The sequence below is a fragment of the Aquarana catesbeiana genome, linkage group LG02, assembly GCF_042186555.1.
Source record: "Aquarana catesbeiana isolate 2022-GZ linkage group LG02, ASM4218655v1, whole genome shotgun sequence".
Lineage (NCBI taxonomy): Eukaryota > Metazoa > Chordata > Amphibia > Anura > Ranidae > Aquarana > Aquarana catesbeiana.
Genome location: NC_133325.1, coordinates 143305594 through 143328014, shown reverse-complemented (window position 1 = coordinate 143328014; position 22421 = coordinate 143305594). Strand labels below are relative to the sequence as shown.

Here is a 22421-nt window from a genome sequence, read left to right as displayed (position 1 = left end):
GAATATTTACTACATTTAAACATTTATTTTCCTTGTAGCCACATTACCCAAACTGTCACCATAAATAATGCCCAGGCTTTCACAGGTGCCTGTAAATACCTTACAGCAGTTTTTTGAGCCATGGGAGCCCCAAAGTTGAATAAGTTGTTTGCTTCTCTATGTCCTTTGGATACTGATAGGGTTCATTATATTCAGCTGGTGCACTCTCAGTGATCTGATGAGAAACGTTGCAGGGTCTGCAACCCTTTAGAAGTAGTTAACCCTTAGGGAGTGGAAGATGTCTAAAATCTGATTTGTATCTTAATGTAGACTTTTTGGGGAAAATTAGGGAGTCACTCGCACAAGCAATAAATTACATTTCCTGGGGCATCTGTACACCAACAGTGTATAGAACCCCTACAGGTTGCAATATTGCATAGAGTCTTACAGAAAATTACAATAGCTGCAGATTGAAAAGGAAAGGTCACAATATGACTTGTGTAGCAATTGTATATGCTTTATTATTTTTATTTTCATTTGCTATTTTTTTCCACCGGACACAGCCGACTAATCATTGCACTGGCCTGCTGCCGGTACCACGTGACCACTGTAACCAATCACAGCAGGTCACATGACAGTTGTAAACAAAAGATGGCTTCCTTTCAAGCCATCCATTGTGTACAATTACGTTGCTAGCTGTGATTGGTCACAGTGATCACATGGTACAGCCCATCTGTGCTTTGTGATCAGCTGTGGCCAGTCACTGCTAATCACAACAAAACAAACTGAATGAATCAATTTCTGTAAAATGCTTGCTTATAGCAATGAAATTCTTTGCTATAAGCAAACATAATGTGTAAATTTATATATATATATATATATATATATATATATATATATATATATATATATAAAAATACAACTTCAGAAAATCCGCTATACCTCCTACTAAATACCTTGGACTGTCTGCATTCCTAAAAGGGGTCATTTGTACTGTCCTGACATTTTTGGGCCTCAAGAAATGAGGCTGTCAGTACATCGGGATTAATCAATTTTCAGATATCTACCATAGTTTGTGGACTCTATAACTTTCCTACAGACTAAATAATATACACTGATTTGGGTTATTTTCACCAAAGAAATGTAGCAAAATACATTTTGGCCTAAATTTATGAAGAAAGATTATTGCTTTGCAAAATTGTAAACAGAAACAAAGAAAAACTTGTTTTTTTTCAACATTTTCAGTCTTTTTTTTCCGTTTATTTAGCAATAAATAAAAACCCAGTGGTGATTATATACCACCAAAAGAAATCTCTAGTTGTATGAACAAAATTATAAAAGCTAAGTTTGGGTACAGTGTTGCATGACCGCACAATTGTCATTCAAAGTGTGACAGCGCTGAAAGCTGAAAATTGGCCTGGGTAGGAAGGGGGTAAACGTGCCTGGTATTGAAGTGGTTAAGTTTCTGGAGCAGGTCACAATTTCTCTATCAGTATCCTCTTGGGATACTGGGGCTCCTCTGCCCTAGCAAAGCTGCGCAACTTACAGTATGTCCCTCTTAGATGCCTGCATTTATTTATTTGCCATAGTTTTGGTGCAGGGTTTGTTTTAATGTGGCTCTGTATTTAAATCTACATTTTATTATGCTCTGCCTGAAAGTTAGCTATCTCTCAAGTGGGGACAAGAGTATGTAAGTCTTGATGGTGTATACTCGTTTTCTATTTTTTTTTAAATGTCTAAATATATGTTTCTTTTTCAGGATTATCCATCTGTGGGACATCTTTCCCAGATACTCACAGCTGCCAACATCCAGCCTATATTTGCAGTTACCAGCACTGTCCTTTCAACCTATCAGGTAAATACACGTTTTACATTAATACTGTGGACTTAGCCTTTACTATTCTTTGAATAACCAGATCATTAAAAATAGAGCTTAGTGGTAGTAGAACAGAAGTGTAAGGGCTTTATCCACATTAGTAGTACTGCTTACCGCCTTCTGAAAAGTGTAGGGTGGTATAGCAGCGGCTGACAGGCATTCAGGAGGAGCTGTTGCTGCCTCCCGAACACTTGCACTTTTTGTTTTTGTACTTTAAATTGCTGAATGTCAATTTTACAGTGGGCACTGTCCTGCAACTACAAGCCAAGCGTTTGGCTGGTGGTTGTGGTGTCTTTGGGAGAGTCTGACAGGTGGTGCCGCCGGTCCAACTCTAAACCCCAAGTTAAAAAAGCTGTGGCCGGGCGGGGGGCGATCAAACCGTGGCACAGCTGTCTAAAAGAAACCTTAAGTAAGTAAGAAAGTCCAACACCTTGCCACAAAAAAAAATCATCAGCACAAATTGTTGTTTTAGGACCTCTCCTCCCTATAACTCAATAATGATTCTATTGACTTAATCACAAATTCCTATGTATACAGAAGTTTGCAGGGACACAAAGGGGCTAAAAAGCAGATGTGGAGGATCCCAAAGAGAGTTGGATTCTGAGATAATAGCTTTGTGGTCTTAGTAAGAAGATATCATCATGGTACATAGGAGGGTTATTTTCTCCTTTTTTATTTATTATATCTTTGTAGGAGCTGAGTGATTTGATCCCTAAATCTGCAGTTGGAGAACTGACCGAGGATTCCAGCAATGTGGTTAATTTAATATCCAAAGCCTACAATGTAAGCAGTTTGTAATTTGTTAAAGCTGATCTCCAAACAGCATAAAAAAACATACAGTTACTAATCATTTGTAGTAATGTATTTTTGGATTAAGTAGAATTGTCTTCCTGTGCTACACCACAGCTTTTTCCGATCTGAAAAATGCCGCTTGTAAGAATAGGGAGAAGATGTGGTGGGTTTTCCTAACCCATTGTGATGTTATCTGCTCTACTTTGCACTGACAATCTGCCATAGTGACAAAAGACGCCCAACATCTCCCTTGTTCATACACCAGTGGCCATTTTTCATACAGCGGATATTGTGATTAGTTTACAAACCTCCTCTCTTAACGTTCTAAATAATTATATCTGTATCAAAGGTTACGCTTTAAGACCATTCTCAGTAATTTGTTCAAATGCTTAGCACCAGTGACCAATCCGACCTTAGCTTTTATAAATTCAGTATGATAACTAATTATTTGCTGCACTTTTTTTTTTACCTTAATTCTTATTTTTTGACATTTTCCAGAGTTTATCCTCCACAGTAAATCTAGAACATGTAAATTTACCAAAAGGAATTCACATCTCCTATGATTCTCACTGCCATGACCTTGTTAGTGAGGGACAACCAAGAGGGCAGTGCTCTGGTGTCAAAAGTAACCAAATGGTAAGTGATTTTTGATGGAACAATGATAACTTTATGCAGCTTGAATATTTTATTCCAGTATGTGGGGGTTATGCTAAGTATAAAAACTTATATTATATATTATACTTACTTATATAAAACTTATATATTATAAGTAAAAAAAACCCTAAGCATATCTAATACACTGCCAGGAAGACTGATAATAGCAATAGCAATCTGGATGGAAGTGGGAGGGAAAATTGTGGACTGTTCAATATTTAAAATGTCAAGCAGAACAGATTTTTTAACTTATGGGTGAATATTGGTGGGCCAGATCTCCAAGTGTGGTATTTTTTCACATCTCTGCAATGAAGCCTGGTTCCCACCTCCTCCATGCCATGGTGTCTTACTTGATTAATCAAGCTTTAAAAATTAGACTCCTTGCATTAGGAAGTGATAGGTAGAGATGAGCTCGATGTTTGAGTCGAACGTAAGTTCAACTCCAACATCGGGTGTTCGTCCGTTCGCCGAACAGCGAACAATATGGGGCGAGATCGCAGTTCATTAGTGTCTGATGATTGGCCAAAGCATGCATCTGACCTGCATGCTTTGGCCAATCACAGCGCTCTCTGCAGAGAGAGCCATAATTGGCCAAAGCAGGGTGCCTTTGGCCAATCATGGCTCAGGAGAACTAAGTCCATGCCCCACACTATATAAGGTTGCTTACATAGAGGCCGTGTATAGTGTGTGACTCTGGACGGAGATAGATTAAGCTAGATTAGGCAGGCAGGTTAGTTAGTTTATGTGTATGTGTATGTGATTTTAAATATATATATATATATATATATATATATATATATATATATATATATATATACAGTCAGTCTAGTATACTCTACATTTAGCCTAGACTAAATTAGATAAAACTAAAACTAGATTCAGTGTATACTCTATAAGCAGGCAGCGCAGGCAGTGTATTTGATATATATATATATATATATATACAGTCTAGTGTGTATATATATATATATATATATATATATATATATATATATATATATATATTTACATATAGTACATTCAGTGGTGTACAGTTTCTAATACACTACAGGCGGTGTACACAGTATATAATACAGTGTGTACAGTTTCGAATACACTTCAAGTGATGTACACAGTTTATTATACAGTGTGTACAGTTTCTAATACAGTGCAGGCGGTTTACACAGTATATAATACAGTGTAGTGTGCTGTGAAAAGAAAAAATCCCCATCATGTCCGGAAGGCCATTAAGGAGAGGCAGACGCTCACAGGCCACTAAAAGAGGGCAAGCAGCCTCTGTGTCTACAGTAACAGTGGTGGTCGTGGACATGGTGCACCCTCTACAGGTGACTGTGGGGCGTGCTTGTCCTTTTTTTCTGCTGCTGGCCGTGTTATTGAGCCACAACATGTAGAAGAGTTGGTGGAGTGGATAACAAAGCTGTCCTCATCATCTGTCACCCAGGCTCATAGAAGTTTGCCTTCCAATGCAGCTGTCAAAGCGGCCTATTCCCCTGGCTCCTTGTCCACAGTTACTCCTTCCGTAGCCCCACCATCATGCACTGAGGAGTTCCCAATCTCCTGGTGCTGGACAATGTGTTTCTGAGGCTTCGTTTGGTCAGTGGAAGAGCGGTGGAGAAGTTGGCCGGCTGACCAATGCCTTTAAACAATTTTTCAGTCCTCAGCACCAAGGTCTGATAGGTTCCAGCAACCATGGCCAGCGTCTGCATTATATGGTGCAGGAATATCTAGGGGCAAGAGCAGACTTGGTGACCTTTTCAACATAGCATCCACTGGGTTACTGGGTCTTGAGGTTGGACCACTGGCCAGAACTTGCTCAATATGCAATTGAACTACTCTCCTGTTCTGCATTCCTGCTTTCTGAATGCACATTCAGTGCTGCTGGAGGCAGGGCCAGATTAAGAGCAACACGGGCCTGGTGCTAAGGATTATGGTGGGCCTTTTTATGGAAATAAATAAAATGAAAACGCAAACAATTTTTTGTTAAATTTAAATTAAAGAGAGAGAGGGTTGTGAGAGAGTGGTTGAGAGAGAGGGGGGGGGTGATAGCGAGATGGGGGGTTGAAAGAGAGGGGGATGAGAGGGAGGGGGAAAGAGAGAGAAAGGGGGTGAGAGAGAGGGGATGAGAGAGAGGGGATGAGAGAGAGGGGACGAGAGAGAGGGGATGAGAGAGAGAGGGGACGAGAGAGAGAGGGGGTGAGAGAGAGAGGGGGTGAGAGAGAGGGGACGAGAGAGAGGGTACAAGAGAAAGGGGACGAGAGAGAGGGGGTGAGAGAGAGGGGACGAGAGAGAGGGGACGAGAGAGAGGGGACGAGAGAGAGGGGACGAGAGAGAGGGGGTGAGAGAGAGGGGACGAGAGAGAGGGGGTGAGAAAAAGGGGAATAGAGAGAGGGTGAAAGAGAGAGAGGGTGGTAGGGGGAGAAGGGGGTGAGAGAGAGAACAGGGTGAAAGAGAGGGGATGAGAGAGAAAGGGGGTGAGGGGGTGAAAGAGAGGGGGGGTGGGAGTGAGGGGGTGAGTCTGTGGGGGGCACAGCATAGTACATAACACGGGGGGGGAATAGCACAGTACATTACATGGTGGATACATGGATACAGCACATTTAATGGTGGGCAAAGCACAGTAAATTACACGGTGGGCACAGCACATTACACGGTTGGCACTGCCCAATACAGCACATTACAAGGTAGGCACAGTTCATTATATGGTGGGCACAGCACATGACATGGTTGGTACTGCACAACACAGCACATTGCATGGTGGGCACAAGACAGCACATGCACACGGTGGGCACAGGACCTTATATGATGGGCACAGCACATGACATGGCAGGCACAGCTGAGCACATTACATGGTGGGCACTGCACATTACAAGTGGGCACTGCACAGCATATTATATGGTGGGCACAGCATATTATATGGTGGGTACTGCACAGCACATGACAAGGTGGGCACTGCATGACACCACGTGACATGGTGGGCACTGCACGACACAGCACAGCACATTACATTGTGAGCACAGCACATTAAATGGTGGACACCGCACATGACATGGTGAGCCCTGCACACCACATTCCATTGGGCACACTGGTGGGCACTGCATGACACAGCACATTTCATTGTGGGTACTGCACGGCACATGCCATGGTGGACAATGTACAGTACATTACATGGTGAGTACAGCACATTAGATGGTAGGCACTGCATGGTGCAGCACATGACATGGTGGGCACAACACAGCACATGACATGGTGGGCACAACACAGCAATTTACATGGTGGGCACTGCACATGACATGGTGGGCACTGCATGGCACAGCACATTACATGGTGGGTACAGCGCATTACATGGTGGGCACTGCATGGCACAGCACATGACATGGTGGGCACAGCGCATTACATGGTGGGCACTGCATGGCACAGCACATTACATGGTGGGCACAACACATTACATGGTGGGCACTGCATGGCATAGCACATTTCATGGTGGGCAATGCAACTGCACATTACATGTTAGGAACTGCACATGACATGGTGGGCAGTGCTGAACAGCACAGCACATTACACAGTGGGCACAACACACTACATGCTGGGCACAACACATGGCAGGGTGGGCACAGCACAGCACATGACATGGTGGGAACTGCACATGACATGGTAGGCACTGCATGGCACAGCGCATTACATGGTGGGCACTGCACATTACATGGTGGGATCACTGCATGGCACAGCACATGACATGGTGGACACTGCAAATTACATAGCGGGCATTGCAAGGCACAGCACATGACATGGTGGGCACTGCACATTACATGGCGGGCACTGAATGGCACTGCCCATGACATGGTGGGCATTGCACATGACATGGTGGGCATTGGATGGCACATCACATGACATGGTGGGCACTGCACATTACATGGTGGGCACTGCATGGCATAGCACGACATAGGGGGCACTTCACATCGCATGAAGGGCAATGTAATGCACAGCACATGACATGGTCGGCACAGCACATTACATAGTGAGCACTGCAATGTACAGCACATGACATGGTGGGCACAGCACATTACATGGGGGCACTGCAATGCACATGACATGACATGGTGGGCACAGCACATTACATGGGGGCACTGCAATGCACATGACATGACATGATGGGCACAGCACATTACATGGGGGCACTGCAATGCACATGACATGGTGGGCACCGCACATGACATGGTGGGCACTGCAATGTACAGCACATGACATAGTGGGCACAGCACATTACATGGGGGGCACTGCAAGGCACAGCACGACATAGTGGGCACTGCACATTACATAGTGGGCACTGCAATGCACAGCACATGATATGGTGGGCACTGGGCACAAGAGAGCACATTACATGGGGGGAAGCAGGCAGTCTGTCCCCTAGCACAATAATTACACAACACCGCCCTAACAAATTTACTAACCTTATCTTAACAGCATGGGAGATGTCCTTCCTCCCGGGCTCCTGCTGGTTAGGACAAAATCAGCGCCCCTCCCCCAGACACTGGGGATCTGTGTGAGTGTAAAAGATCCTGTGATAGGAGTCAGGCATTGGCAGAGACAGGACTTGGCTGCAGTGACTAACTCTTGTCTCCTCCATGTGTGCAGTGCACAGAGGGCTCCTCTTCCTTCAGGAAGGCACACAGATATTGATAAGCCACTGGCATGGGCCTATATTGAGGGAGGGGCCTGGAGCTGCAGCTCCACTAGCCCCTATGTTAATCCGGCCCTGGCTGGAGGGTTTGTAATGGATCAAAGAGTGCGCCTGTGCACAGACTTCGTTGATAGGCTCACATTTATAAAAAATTAATCAGTCCTGGATCAGCAGCTATCAAGCACCTGATGCTGATTTAGCTGATTGAATTTGCTAAGGATGTGGGATCCCTTGAAGATTGCCTATGCTGCCTATCCTATTCCTCCTCAATCATGATGATGCTAGCTTCCAACAATATTTTTGGTTTAGGGCACCACCACCACCCAAGGCACAATTTTTCTGCCCGTGTTTAACAGGGGCATGTAATTACAATTTTTGAAATTATATTTAACAGCAGGGCCCGTTCCTGCGCCCAACAGGAGTAACTGTGAGGGGTTACTGTGTTCTGCCACCACCAACACCTAAGGCCCAATTTTTCAGCAGAGTATATAGTGCAATCCGTATAGTATATATACTGCAGTTCAGAGTATATAGTGCAGTCCGTATAGTATATATACTGCAGTTCAGAGTATATAGTGCAGTCCGTATAAGTATATATACTGCAGTTCAGAGTATATAGTGCAGTCAGTGTAGTATATATAATACAGTGCAGGGTATATAGTGCAGTGTACAATATATAATATAGTGTATAGAAGTGGTTAAGGGGAGCCCTTTTTTAGGAGCCCAGCTCCTGAAAAAATGGTTGTTTTAAAAACTTTTTTTTGCATTGATACATGTCTCCTGGGGCAGAACCCGGGTGCCCAAACACTTTTTATGACAATAACTTGCTTATAAGCCTTTAAAATGGGCACTTTTAATGTTTCACGTTCGTGTCCCATAGACTTTAACGGTGGTCGCAAAATTTTTTGTCTGTTTGCAAGTTCTGGTGCGAACCGAATCGGGAGGTGTTTGGCTCATCCCTAGTGATATCTGCTTGTATCTGGGAAAATGGCAGCAATCGTACTCCTCCAAAGATCTATAGTACTGGTGTTTGGTACAGCCCACTAAAATCTATAACATTATCACCTCTGGGTAGACTGACCTTTTCCTGTGTGTAGGAACATATAATCTAAAGACATATTCTATAAGGCATGATACCGTGTATTTCCTTGCAGGTACGTTTTGATGTGACATTATGGATAGATGAGAAGATCTGCCAGGATGGAAGACAGAGCTTCCATCTAAGGGTGCTTGGATTCAGCGAGGAGCTGAGTGTGGACGTTGAGCCAGTATGTGACTGTAACTGTAATGACGAAGAGATTTTATCCAACCACTGCAATCAGGGATTTGGGAACTATACCTGTGGAGTTTGCAGGTAATTAGGAATTCTCACTCTCCTTAGATGCATGACCATTTACTAAATTCTAACTGACATGATATTTATTCATTCACACATTAATTTATGCTGTAAACTCAGCCAAACTCAATAGGAATAGGTTACCCATGGAGAAGTAGTGGATCTCTCAGCATGAATTTTACTGAGATTGTAAACTTCACATCATCAATACAATCAGCTGGGAAAAAGTATTGAACTGCTATGCTCATGTTCAGTATCATATGAGAATGATATCATTCAAAGTGTGCAAAATATGAAATACATAGAAAATATTCCACTATTACAGCCATTTTTGTGTTGCTGCAGTTCCATAATTAAATGCTATGTTTTTTTGCAGCTGCATCGAAGGGTATAGAGGAAAGCATTGTGAATGTCCAAAAAACAAGTATGAATCAGAGGAAGACTGCATTATGCCTGGCTCACTGCTGCCCTGTAATGGGCATGGAAGGTGTGAATGCGGACAGTGCACATGTGACAAAAATTTCCGGGGAAAGTTTTGCGAGTGTGATGATACCAGCTGTGAAAGACATGATGGCCAGCTTTGTGGAGGTATTTTAAAATCCAGATACAGACTTTAAAAAAAAAGTTAGTGAAAATGAGTAATTCAATCAAGACATAAGTGCATTAGCAAGATATATAGAGCCATGCATTGCAGTAGCGTGGTAAAATACGCTTTTTAGAGCTTGTTAATGCAAGCCAACAGAATGAATTCAGCCTAATTACAAACATTAATAGATATGGAAATCAATAACTATTATTATTTTTAATTTCATGTTCAGGTCTTTCCAGAGGGGTCTGCAACTGTGGAAACTGCACATGCAACTCAAATTACATGGGCAATGCCTGCGAATGCAGTTTGGAGACCAAAGAATGTGAGACACCAGATGGAAAGATATGCAGTGGTCATGGAACCTGTATATGTAACAAATGTGTCTGTGAAAGTGGATACCAATCCAGTGACAAGTGTAGTGAATGCTTTCAGTGTAAGACCCCATGCCAGATATACAGGTAAGATTATGGTGAAGGTAAACTAGTAATGCAAACTATATGGGCTGCCAATCCACAATTCAGCGATCAATTAAAACCATCTGGAGATCCATCATCCAAGAAGAAAGATGGAAAGTGACTGCCAGAAGAGCTTTCTTGGTATTAACATGCATACTTAATCCACACAAGCTCTAAAATGTATGGCTTATGGAAGAAAAAAAAGGGGGGGGGGGGCAAGAAGACAGTTCCAAAGCAGCCATTATTTCCTCCAAGGTCAGTATGTTAGAAATGTCTACAGCCTGATGACTTAATTGCATTTAACATCTTAAGCAAAGTAAAACAGTTTGGCTGAGAGCACTAATCAGGTGCCAGTTAGCTGCTGGTTTTCCAGCATGCTCATCCGACAGAAGCCAGTCAAGCGGCCAGCTTCTGTCGGACCGGCTGCCATACACACGGGTCAACTGTCGGCCAGTTTTTATTGAACTGTCCAATGTTGCCCAGCATTCGGCCCATGTGTACTAGGCTTTAGAAGCTGTAGATAATCGGACAGAGCCTGTCTCATTTACTTCCTGGGAGATGTCCAGCATCATCTATTCATTCCTTAACAGCCCCAGGTCGTCCCTTTTGTTCAGTGATTTCACTTTTTCAAGCATGAAGGCTCAGAGTCCCATGTGTGCATTACCTACGGCAGTCTTCATGCAAATGCAGCCTGCCTAAAAATGCTAACTCCTCCAGACTGTCATCCACCAATAAAGACATTGTGACATTTGCATAACTGCCTTTAGGATTCAGTCCACTGCTCTTGAGAGGAGTACCGAGGCAGGGTGCTGTGATGTTTACAGAAAGCTATGTATAGTAGCCTGCTGGCCCCTCCCACCAGCCATGATTTGCCTGCTTTGCAGTAGTACAGAGGCCTAGTGAACAATGGGCTTAAAGAAGGTATGTTAGAAAAATAGGGATCTTTCATTAAAAAAATTTCATTAGCATGTTTATAAAGGGAGAAAAGAGTTACAAGGGAAGGCAAAATATAAGAGGATTAAAGTTCAGCTTTAGCGATCCATGAGTTTATACACTATATTACCAAAGTATTGGGACACCTGCCTTTACACGCACATGAACTTTAATGGCATCCCAGTCCTAGTCTGTAGGGTTCAAAACTGAGTTGGCCCACCCTTTGCAGCTATAACTCTTCTGGAAAGGCTGTCCACAAGGTTTAGGAGTGTGTCTATGGGAATGCTTGACCATTCTTCCAGAAGTGCATGTGTGAGGTCAGGCACTGATGTGGACGAGAAGGCCTGGCTCGCAGTCTCCGCTCTAATTCATCCCAAAGGTGTTCTATTGTGTTTTTAGGGTCAGGACTTTGTGCAGGCCAGTCATGTTTCTCCACCCCAAACTCGCTCATCCATGTCTTTATGGATCTTGCTTTATGCACTGGTCCAAATCATTTGGTGGAGGGGGATTATGTTGTGGGGTTGCTTTTCAGGGATTGGGCTTGGCCCCTTAGTTTCAGTGAAGGGAACTCTTAAGACGTTAGCATACCAAGACATATTGGACAATTTCATGCTCCTAACATTGTGGGAACAGTTTGGAGATGGCCCCTTCCTGTGCACAAAGCAAGGTCCATAAAGACATGGATGAGTGAGTTTGGGGTGAAGGAACTTGACTGGCCTGCACCTCAACCCAATAGAACACCTTTGGAATGAAATAGAGTGGAGACTGCGAGCCAAGCCTTCTCGTCCACATCAGTGCCTGACCTCACAAATGCACATCTGGAAGAATAGTCAAACATTCCTATAGACACACTCCTAAACCTTGTGGACAGCCTTTCCAGAAGAGTTGAAGCTGTTATAGCGGCAAAGGGTGGGGCAACTCAATATTGAACCCTACGGACCAAGACTGGGATGCCATTAAAGTTCAAGTGCGTGTAAAGGCAGGCGTCCCAATACTTTTGGTGATATAGTGTATGTGGTGCCTGGTGTTTGTTTGTTCCACCAATAATATCAAGAGAGACTGTCTGATCTATCAGATTTCAGTTACCTGAGAGACCAAATGTGTTGCTTGCGCAAAGATTAAACTTTGTTTGTTTAATGGTTGTATGAAACAACTAATTTCCTGTGTTGGTTAGGCACTCTGTGTGTGGTTTTCTGCAGCAGCAAACTTCTGTCACCTTGCTGCAGAGTATGTATGCAACAGATAAGCTATGCAGGCATCCATTGTGCTGTGACCTCCTTATAGCTTAGAGATCTTCTCATCAGTGTGAGAAATGGGAATCACAGTGGTCTTTATAATATACTTCACAGTAGACGATTATTTTGGATAATCACATTGCATACCTGCCCACAGGAATGAGGGCACTGGGAGGACTACCAAGAGGGGAACCCCCGCCCTGCTAATTCTTTTTGAATATTGTGTTTGGCAAAACTCAGGGAAAATACTTCTGTTTGTACATTTTATTAGATTGTAGCACTAATGCGTGGTTTCCACAGCTTATAATGTTTGTTACTATGGTGCTCCCTTACTTCACTATTGCACTTTTGCATTTTCTACTTTTGTACTGTAAAAATGTAATAAAATAAAGATTGGAAATAACAATATATTTCATGCTATATACAATATATCTTTTACTGGTTTTATGTTTAGCAAATATGTTCATCACATGTGGATTTCTTCTTGTAGAGACTGCGCAGAATGCAAGGCATTCAATTCTGGACCAATGATAGATAACTGCACCGTCTCCTGTTCTCATGTTATTATCACCTTTGAAGAAGACTCAGCATCTGGAAGGAAGGAAACCAAGGACTGGTGTTCAGGGAAAGACATCACGTTTGCTGTGACCCATACCGATGAGGCCGGACGCATACATATTCTTGTGAAGAAAAGAGAAGGTGATAACGAAAAGTGTATATTTAAAATTGAATCTAATTTTCAAAAGCCTGAAGCCAAAATAACACTTACTCAAATTGGCAATGGCAAAGAAACAGGGGTGAAATCTTGTTGTAACTGTCCAAACACAGTACAACAAAGCAGTAGCCAAAATCTATGCAAACCATACATCTCAGTTTGTGCTGTCCTTACACTGCATATTGGCCAGCTTGTTCCTGAAATGCAGGTGAAAATGTAGCGCTAGTGCAAAACCGTGTAGAGCATCAAAACAAACCAAAAAATGTATATACACATATACAAAATGTGATCTTTAAGCAAACAAGTCCCAATAAGTGATAAACCACAAAAGAGTCTATGCAGAGGTCACTGGAAAAGAGGGGTGGCATGTGAACCACAATGGACGGGGGGTGAACTTCAAGTTGAAAACATCTTCATAAGAACAATCAGAAAACACCGGGTATGTTTGTCTGACAGCAGGTATCACCGAAGAGAAATAATGAATGGGTACTCTTATGGAACCAGTGGATCTGTGTGTCAGCGACACCAGATCAAACAGGCATAGACAGAAACGACTTGCGATGTCCTGGAATGGTCCGAAAGAGGCTGAAACAGGTATGGACAGGAACAGATTGTGGTATTCTGGGATGGTCCGCAAGAAGGCTGGGACAGGTACAGATGTCATCAAGAGTCAACTCTTCATGAATGGAATCCCCACAGGGGAATCAGCCCTTGGGCCAATGATGACCGGATGGATGGATGGAATGGGCATATTCGTGATGAAAGAATAAAAAGAAAAAATGCTCCAGATGGTGCAGGTAAAAAAAAACGGATATTTATTTTCATAAACCCAGCATGTAGAAGTCCTACCTGGCATGGCCCTTTAGAAGTCCTAGTAGGACGAAACGCGTAGGGATTTGCTGTATGGCTCTCTACATTGCTTTTTTACTGTGATCACAATTTTATCTTGTTACATGCTGGTTTTATGAAAATAAATATCCGTTTTTTTTGACCTGCACTATCTGGAGCATTTTTTCTTTTTATTCTTTCATCACGAATATGCCCATCCCATCCATCCGATCATCATTGGCCCAAGGGCTGATTCCCCTGTGGGGATTCCATTCATGAAGAGTTGGCTCTCGATGACATCTGTACCTGTCCCAACCTTCTTGCAGACCATCCAAGGATACCACAAGCTGTTCCTGTCCATACCTGTTCCAGCCTATTTCGGACCATTCCAGGACATCGCAAGTCGTTTCTGTCTATGCCTGTTTGATCTGATGTCGCTGACACACAGATCCACTGGTTCCGGTAAGAGTACCCATTAATTATTTCTCTTCAGTGATACCTGCTGTCAGACAAACATACCCGGTATTTTCTGATTGTTCTTATGAAGATGTTTTCAACTTGAAGTTCACCCCCCGTCCATTGTGGTTCACATGCCACGCCTCTTTTCCAGTGACCTCTGCATAGACTCTTTTGTGGTTTATCACTTATTGGGACTTGTTTGCTTAGAGATCACATTTTGTATATTTGTATATACATTTTGTTGGTTTGTTTTGATGCCCTACATGGTTTTGCACTAGCGCTACATTTTCACCTGCATTCTTGTCATGAATTTTAGTCATATTCGTATGTAGCTGCTTTATCATTATTACTTTTTACATTCTTTTTTAAAATAGCGCAATATTTTTTGGATTACACATTGTTCCTGAAATGGGTGGTACCATCAAAGTACAACAGAATGCTAGGGCAGTATAGCATAGGTATCTTGGCATCAAGCTTTATGACTTCAGTGCCAGCATGCAGTCAGAAGCTAAACTGGGATTTTAGTTTTACTCTTGCTTACATACTATTGACGAGTTTATACATCAGTGGGGAGTTGGTTAAATATCACAGTAAATCTCACTAAAGCAAACTCTATATATTTCTGCCCTGTACTTATATTTTTTTACCCAGTGCAAATATGCTCTTCTGATAGAATGTAATATACAAGAAGTATTGTGGTCATTGGCATATGTAATACATAATTGTAAGAATATAGTTTTTATCACAAAGTATCAAAGGCCCATATATCAGCATTACAATGAAAATCATTTTTGTCTTGTTACAGAGATTAAAGATCAGACAAAAAGTCTAATACTGGGACTGGTTTTGGGAATTGCATTCTTTGGCCTCCTCCTAATTGTTTTGTATCGAATCATCGTGGAGATGTATGACCGGAAGGAATACAACCGGTTCCTGAAAGCACGGAGTACTGAGCAATGGAACGAGGTTAGAAACTTAACAACTAACAGATGAATAAATCCTAGCACACCTTAAGAGATATTAGCAAAATCAGGGTCTACAATCCTAAATATGGATACAATCCTAAAAATCCCTAAATGTAATAACCAATAAAATAAGCATAGTACTAGCACGTAATAAATGAAAATGTGCATTTAATGCATTCTAGTATAGAAGCATACAATAAATAAAGCCAGTATAATATACATAGTACATTAGTGTGAGTAAGCAGCAGAGAATGGGGTTTCACCCTTAAATGTTTGTATTGAGACATTGTACCTCTTTGCCTGGCATGGGGTTGCCATTTTGAGTGTAATGTGCTCACTCTCTCCCTGACAATTTTGACAGCAATCTACAACCCCAATTCCAAAAAAGTTGGAAAATAGAAACATATCAAATGTTTAAACTGAGAAAAGGTACCATTTAAGGAAAAAAAAAAAGTTAATTTTGAAATTGATGGCAGCAACACAACTCAAAAAAGTTGGGAACGGATCAGTAACATGTTTGAGTATAAAAAGAGCATTCTGGAGTCAGAGTGTCTGAGAAGTAAAGATGGACAGAGGTTCACTAACCTGTGAAAAGCGGCGTCTAAAATGTCAGAATAATGTTCCTTAACGTAAAATTACAAAGACTTTAAAAAAAAAATCTCTGAGCACAAGGGACAAGGCCGAAATGCAATATCGGATGCCCATGATCTTCTGGCCCTCAGATGGCACTGCATTAAAAACAGGCATTATTCTGTGATGCACATCACTGCATGGACTCAGGAATACTTCCAAAAATCAGTCTGTAAACACAGTTTGTTGTGCCATCCAAAAATGCAAGGTAAAGCTCTATCATGCAAAGAAGAAGCAATATCTGAACATTATCCAAAAACATCGGTGCCTTCTCTGGGCCAAAGCTCATTGGTCTACTGCAAAGCGAAAAACTGTTCCGTGGTCAGACAAATTGAAATTTGACATTCCTTTTGGCAACAATGGATGCCACGTCTGCCTAACTAAAGAGGAGAGGGACCTTTCAGCTTGTTATAAAGCGCTCAGTTCAAAAGCCTGCATCTCTGATGGTATTGGAGTGCTTTAGTGCTTAAGGAATGGGCAGCTTGCACATCTGGAAAGGCACCATCGATGCTGAAAGATATATCCAGGTTTTAGAGCAGCATATACTCCCAAGCAGGTCAGGTGCCTGCTTTGGCCAATAAGCAGCCGTCAATGCACTGCCATCTCGCAGTGCATTATGGGGCACTCCGCGGTGGGCAAACTTGCCTGGAGCGCCCCATATGTTTGTTTGTTCTACAAACGAACAGGTGATGTTCGAGTCGAACTTAAGTTAGACTCGAATATCGAGCCTATCCCTACTGTTGAGCAGTTAGAATCTTATATTGGGCAAGATTGGGACAACATTCCTCTCCAAATACTTCAGAAACTGGTCTCCTCATTTCCCAGATGTTTAACCACGTGCCCTCTGGAAGGTTTTACCCCTTCATGAACAGACCATTTTTGCTATTTGGCACTGTGCTAATTTAACTGACAATTGCGCGGTCATGCAACAGTGTATGTAAATGAGATTTATATAATTTTTTTCACACAAATAGAGCTTTCTTTTTTTTTTTTTTTTTTTTTTCTTATTATATAAACAAAAAAGACCAAAATTCTGAAAAAAACCCCAATAGTCTTTACTTTCAGATATAAAATATATCTAATAAAAAAAGTCTTTGGTAAAAAAAAAAAAGAGTATGTTATTTGGTTTACGTGAAAGTTATAGCATCTACAAACTATGGTATATATACTGGAATTTTTTTTTATACTAGTAATGGTGGTAATCAGCAACTTATAGCAATCTGACACTAGCTGATGCTAGCTGAGGGGTACACTGACACTGACATCAATAGTGACACTAATACAATTATCAGTGCTAATACTGCACACTGTCACTGTACTAATGACACTGGCTGGGAAGGGGTTAACATCTAGGGACAATCAAGGGGTTAACTGTATGCCTAACAATGTTTAATGTGTGTAATATGTGCTGCTTTTACTAAGCGATCTTGTTGTTTTTTTCCCTGCTTTACAACACAGAGCTCTCTTCCGTAAATGAATGAGCCGATCAGTGGGTCCTGGCGATTAAAGAGGAAGTAAAGCCTCTTAAAAAAAATAAATAAATAATACACCCTGCAAGGCAAAGGCATAATGAGCTAGTATGCATAGCATACTAGCTCATTATGAATTACTTACCTGAGATCGAAGCCCCAGCATCGGCCCTCATTCGCCTCCTCCGACGCCGCCATCTATCCCGGAGTGACTTCCGGGTATCGCGGCTCCGGCGCTGTGACTGGTCGGAGCCGCGATGACGGCACTCCTGCGCATGCACGCTGGTGCCGCCACTAATCGCCATTAGAAACAGCACGCTCAGTGCATCTGCGCTCAATGTCTACGGCGCATGCGCCGTAGACATTGGTTCCGCTATTCCTGCAAATATCTCCCAAACTTTTAGGTTTGGGAGATATTTCTTGCACCTACAGGTAAGCCTTAATCTAGGCTTACCTGTAAGTTAAAGTGGTTGTAATGGGTTTACAATCACTTTAATCTTTGGCCGGGACCCACTGATTGGCTTGTGCTGTAACAAATTATAGCACAGCTGGGGTGGCGGGCACACACCTTACCCAGAAGCACTGATTACATAACAGATACGTGATCCAGAGCCCTGCAGCAGTAAATGTTCATGAGGCGGTCCGCAAGCAATTAAAGGGAGTTGTTAAAAGCAGAGGGGATGCTACACCGTGATAAACATGGCCCTGTCCCAGCTTTTCTGAGAGGTGTTGCTGCCATCAATTTTTAAAATCAGCTTATTTTTGTACATTTTCTCAGTTTAAACATTTTGATATGTTTTCTATTTTCTATTGTGAATAAAATATGGGTTTATGACATTTTTCAAATCATTGCATTCTGTTTTTATGTAGATTTTACACAGCGCCCCAACTTTTTTGGAATTGGGGTTGTATTTGCTTTACTGGTGGACTGAGTTTCTGGGTGTTAGGTCATTTTTATTTTATTTTTTTATAAAACTTTTGAAATTATATCTAGTTGCAAAATTTCTAATAAGAAAAACACAGGACTAGCACACAATATATGAAAATATGCATTCAATACAATCTAGTTTAACATGCCTTAATTCCACGAATTAGAGCAACATACAATAAAGCCACTTTAATATAAATAGTACATGAAAGTGAGCACATTACCCTCAATATGGCAACCCAATGCCATATGTTTCAGAGTGGAATCCCTTGCTCTGCTGCTCACTCACTCTTATGTACATTGGTGTTACTGGTAACTTACCTGAGTGGCAGAAATTACTCATTGCTCAAGGAACCCTAGCAACTTCTGGCGGAACCCTGGTTGAGAAAGACTGATCTACATGAATGCTCCCATTATCTTTCCTTTGTGGTTGCTTCTTGTTTTCAAAATGCATTTGGCCCTTCTGTTCCAGCTGGTAAGTTAAGCTAGCCATAGACAGAGTGAATTTCACTCCATGAGTGGCCCTGTTGGCATCCTCCCACCCAACGTCCTTTGTTTAAATAAAAAATTGAAAGAGCTGGGCGTAACATTAGCGGCCAAACAACACCTACATCCAATCAGATGCAGGCAGTACCAGCTGTCAGAACACAATAGCTGCAGTGATAGATTTGTCCATCCTGTTTAGTGTGGACGAAGGAATCTCATAGATTTTTTGTTCAATCCACAGGCTGAATAAAAAAAAATCTATGTACAAGGCTAGCTTTAGTAGGAGGCATTTTTTTCATGTATGCAATGACCAGCAAAAATGCAAAAAGATTAATAATTGGAAAGAGAATAAATAATTATAAGTGCTTTCTTGGATGTCCAGTGGCAAATGCTACTGCAAAGGCCACAGTAAAAAGTGTTATCAGAAGTAGTTTGTAAATATAGAGTGCAGAAAGTACAGAGAGTAACAAAAGAAATCATTTTTTATAGGAGAATCCTTACTAGAAGTTTTGAGGTTTTATTTTTACACCCCTTACTGTCTACAATGTAGCGGACAAAGTAGAGTAAGAAACTAGAAAACTTTTGCCTGAATGTTTTCTTATATTTTATGAAGCCCCTAAGGGGGATATTGGACTCTCTCCCTATGAGATTTTGTTTGGGAGTGTGTTACTCACTTGCTTATATTTTGTCTCAGCAGCTGAAGTCCTCCATTCGGATCTCACGGAGAATGCTGATGATCTTTTAAGGTTTTTTACAAACTCATTTATGTGTTTTCTCCCTAATTCCAGATCCTAAAAGTTTGGAAGGATCTAAAACTAAAGCCAGGTGACTTGTGGATTGTTAAGAGACATTTATATATAAGGAAATGTTTGGAGACTCAATACAGCATCTATTTCATGTACAGTTTTTGCAAAACTTGAAGGAAAAGTCACCTGTATCCACACCAGACACTGCAAAAATGACTTAATTAAAGAAATCTCTGTGTTTGATTTGTTTCCCTCTTGTGATCACAGTCTAGGGTACTTTTTGATTCAATTACTTCAATTGTAAGGGATATATATATTTGAAAAATAGTTTAGCCATGTTGAAGTCATATCTTGTCTTTTGTACGTCTTCCATTTTATGTAGAATTGTCTGTGTTTACATATGCTGATAAGTCAGCATGCCAACAATTAAGCTAGAAGGCCATTCTGGCCACAGGAGTGTACAGCCAGTACTCTGTAAAAATGACTTTTCATTGTGAAGAACAAATGAATGATAAGACATATTTACAGAGTACTGGCTGTACACTCCTGTGGCCAGAATGGCCTTCTAGCTTAATTGTTGGCATGCTGACTTATCAGCATATGTAAACACAGACAATTCTACATAAAATGGAAGACGTACAAAAGACAAGATATGACTTCAACATGGCTAAACTATTTTTCAAATATATATATCCCTTACAATTGAAGTAATTGAATAAAAAAGTACCCTAGACTGTGATCACAAGAGGGAAACAAATCAAACACAGAGATTTCTTTAATTAAGTCATTTTTGCAGTGTCTGGTGTGGATACAGGTGACTTTTCCTTCAAGTTTTGCAAAAACTGTACATGAAATAGATGCTGTATTGAGTCTCCAAACATTTCCTTATATATAAATGTCTCTTAACAATCCACAAGTCACCTGGCTTTAGTTTTAGATCCTTCCAAACTTTTAGGATCTGGAATTAGGGAGAAAACACATAAATGAGTTTGTAAAAAACCTTAAAAGATCATCAGCATTCTCCGTGAGATCCGAATGAAGGACTTCAGCTGCTGAGACAAAATATAAGCAAGTGAGTAACACACTCCCAAACAAAATCTCATAGGGAGAGAGTCCAATATCCCCCTTAGGGGCTTCATAAAATATAAGAAAACATTCAGGCAAAAGTTTTCTAGTTTCTTACTCTACTTTGTCCGCTACATTGTAGACAGTAAGGGGTGTAAAAATAAAACCTCAAAACTTCTAGTAAGGATTCTCCTATAAAAAATGATTTCTTTTGTTACTCTCTGTACTTTCTGCACTCTATATTTACAAACTACTTCTGATAACACTTTTTACTGTGGCCTTTGCAGTAGCATTTGCCACTGGACATCCAAGAAACATGTCCATACAGACAAAATGTATACTCGTAAGATCCTGACTTGGGCATCTGGATATATCTTTTTTGTAATCTCTGGGAGGGATGTTCAGCTTTTGGTAACACCTTTGGTAACAGGTAAAACAAGAAGTGGTGTGTTATAAAAACAACTGTGGTGAACCCTGGCTCTATCCCACGCTCATTTACTAAGGCAGCCATAACTGCTTGTGACTGATGACACGGTCCATGTGTCAAGCTGAAGGGAAAAGAGTGGCTGACAGACATAAATGATCACCTTTTCCAAAGTCCTGTTTCATAATAAGTTGCCCCCTGTGGACCACTTGTTCTTCTCGTTCTGGGGTCCTTAAAGTTGAATTATTAATCCCAGCTATACTGGGCCAGAACTAGGGTGGAATCTGTGAGTTGCACAGACCCATCAAGTGTCCGGGGCTGTAAATGCAGCATCCTTAGAGTCACCTGGTCTGCTTCCATGTGTGAAAGTTAATATGGCTACCTCAGCAAGAAGCTGGAAGGCTGAAAACAGCCAATCAAATTAACTTGGCATGCTTTATTGGTTTACCTGCCGAAGTAAAAACAAACTTCTGGCCCTTCAAATGGAACCAAAAGCTCTCTATATCTCGACTATCTATATAAATATACACTCTTTTTATAGCTCACAGGCTTTGCTAAAACATGGAGCTCTGCTTCTTGAGCTGGGGAAAAAGGATCCAATGACTTTGAATACAGAGTATCCTTCTGGGTGATAAACTGCATACTCAAATCTACAAAAAATGTAATATCTGGGTCTTCAGGGAGTGTGTCCTGCACTGGGCTCACAGCAGCTGATTCCTATGTCATCAATTTAACACATGCGTCTTTTCCTTTCTTTTGAATAAATGTACGCATTTTTCATTGTTAGATTTGTACATAAACAAACTCATATTTTAAACCTTTCATTAGACAAATATTTAGTTAGCTGTAAATTTGCTGCACAGAATGTCGGACCATTGACCAAAACAATATCTAACTGTGTCTAATAGCACCTTTGCATAAAAACTGCAGCTCTGATATATCGGGGTGAACCCTTCATTACTGGGTCCAGCTTGCATAAATATATTACAATGTCTTGTTTTCTATCACACTATTTGTGTAAGAACTCCAGTTTCATGTTTCAAAAGACAACTTTTTCCTGGCAATATTATAATAAATGATAACAATACCCTGCGGTCATGCAGAGATGTCCATAAATCCAAAACTATTCTTCTGCTTATACCACTGTACTTTACAAGAAAAAGGGGCACATCATTTCAC

The 22421-nt window shown here is 41.3% G+C and overlaps 1 protein-coding gene across 1 annotated transcript in view; it reads left to right on the top strand.

The window, feature by feature from the left end:
• ITGB7 (integrin subunit beta 7) overlaps window positions 1-22421 on the top strand; it is a 136039-nt gene that overhangs the window by 99482 nt on the left and 14136 nt on the right. The window contains exons 8-15 of the mRNA XM_073613567.1: window positions 1739-1834; window positions 2549-2638; window positions 3146-3283; window positions 9134-9333; window positions 9692-9903; window positions 10134-10362; window positions 13018-13226; window positions 15335-15495. Coding sequence (XP_073469668.1) covers window positions 1739-1834; window positions 2549-2638; window positions 3146-3283; window positions 9134-9333; window positions 9692-9903; window positions 10134-10362; window positions 13018-13226; window positions 15335-15495 — 1335 coding nt within the window. The remainder of the gene's footprint in view (window positions 1-1738; window positions 1835-2548; window positions 2639-3145; window positions 3284-9133; window positions 9334-9691; window positions 9904-10133; window positions 10363-13017; window positions 13227-15334; window positions 15496-22421) is intronic.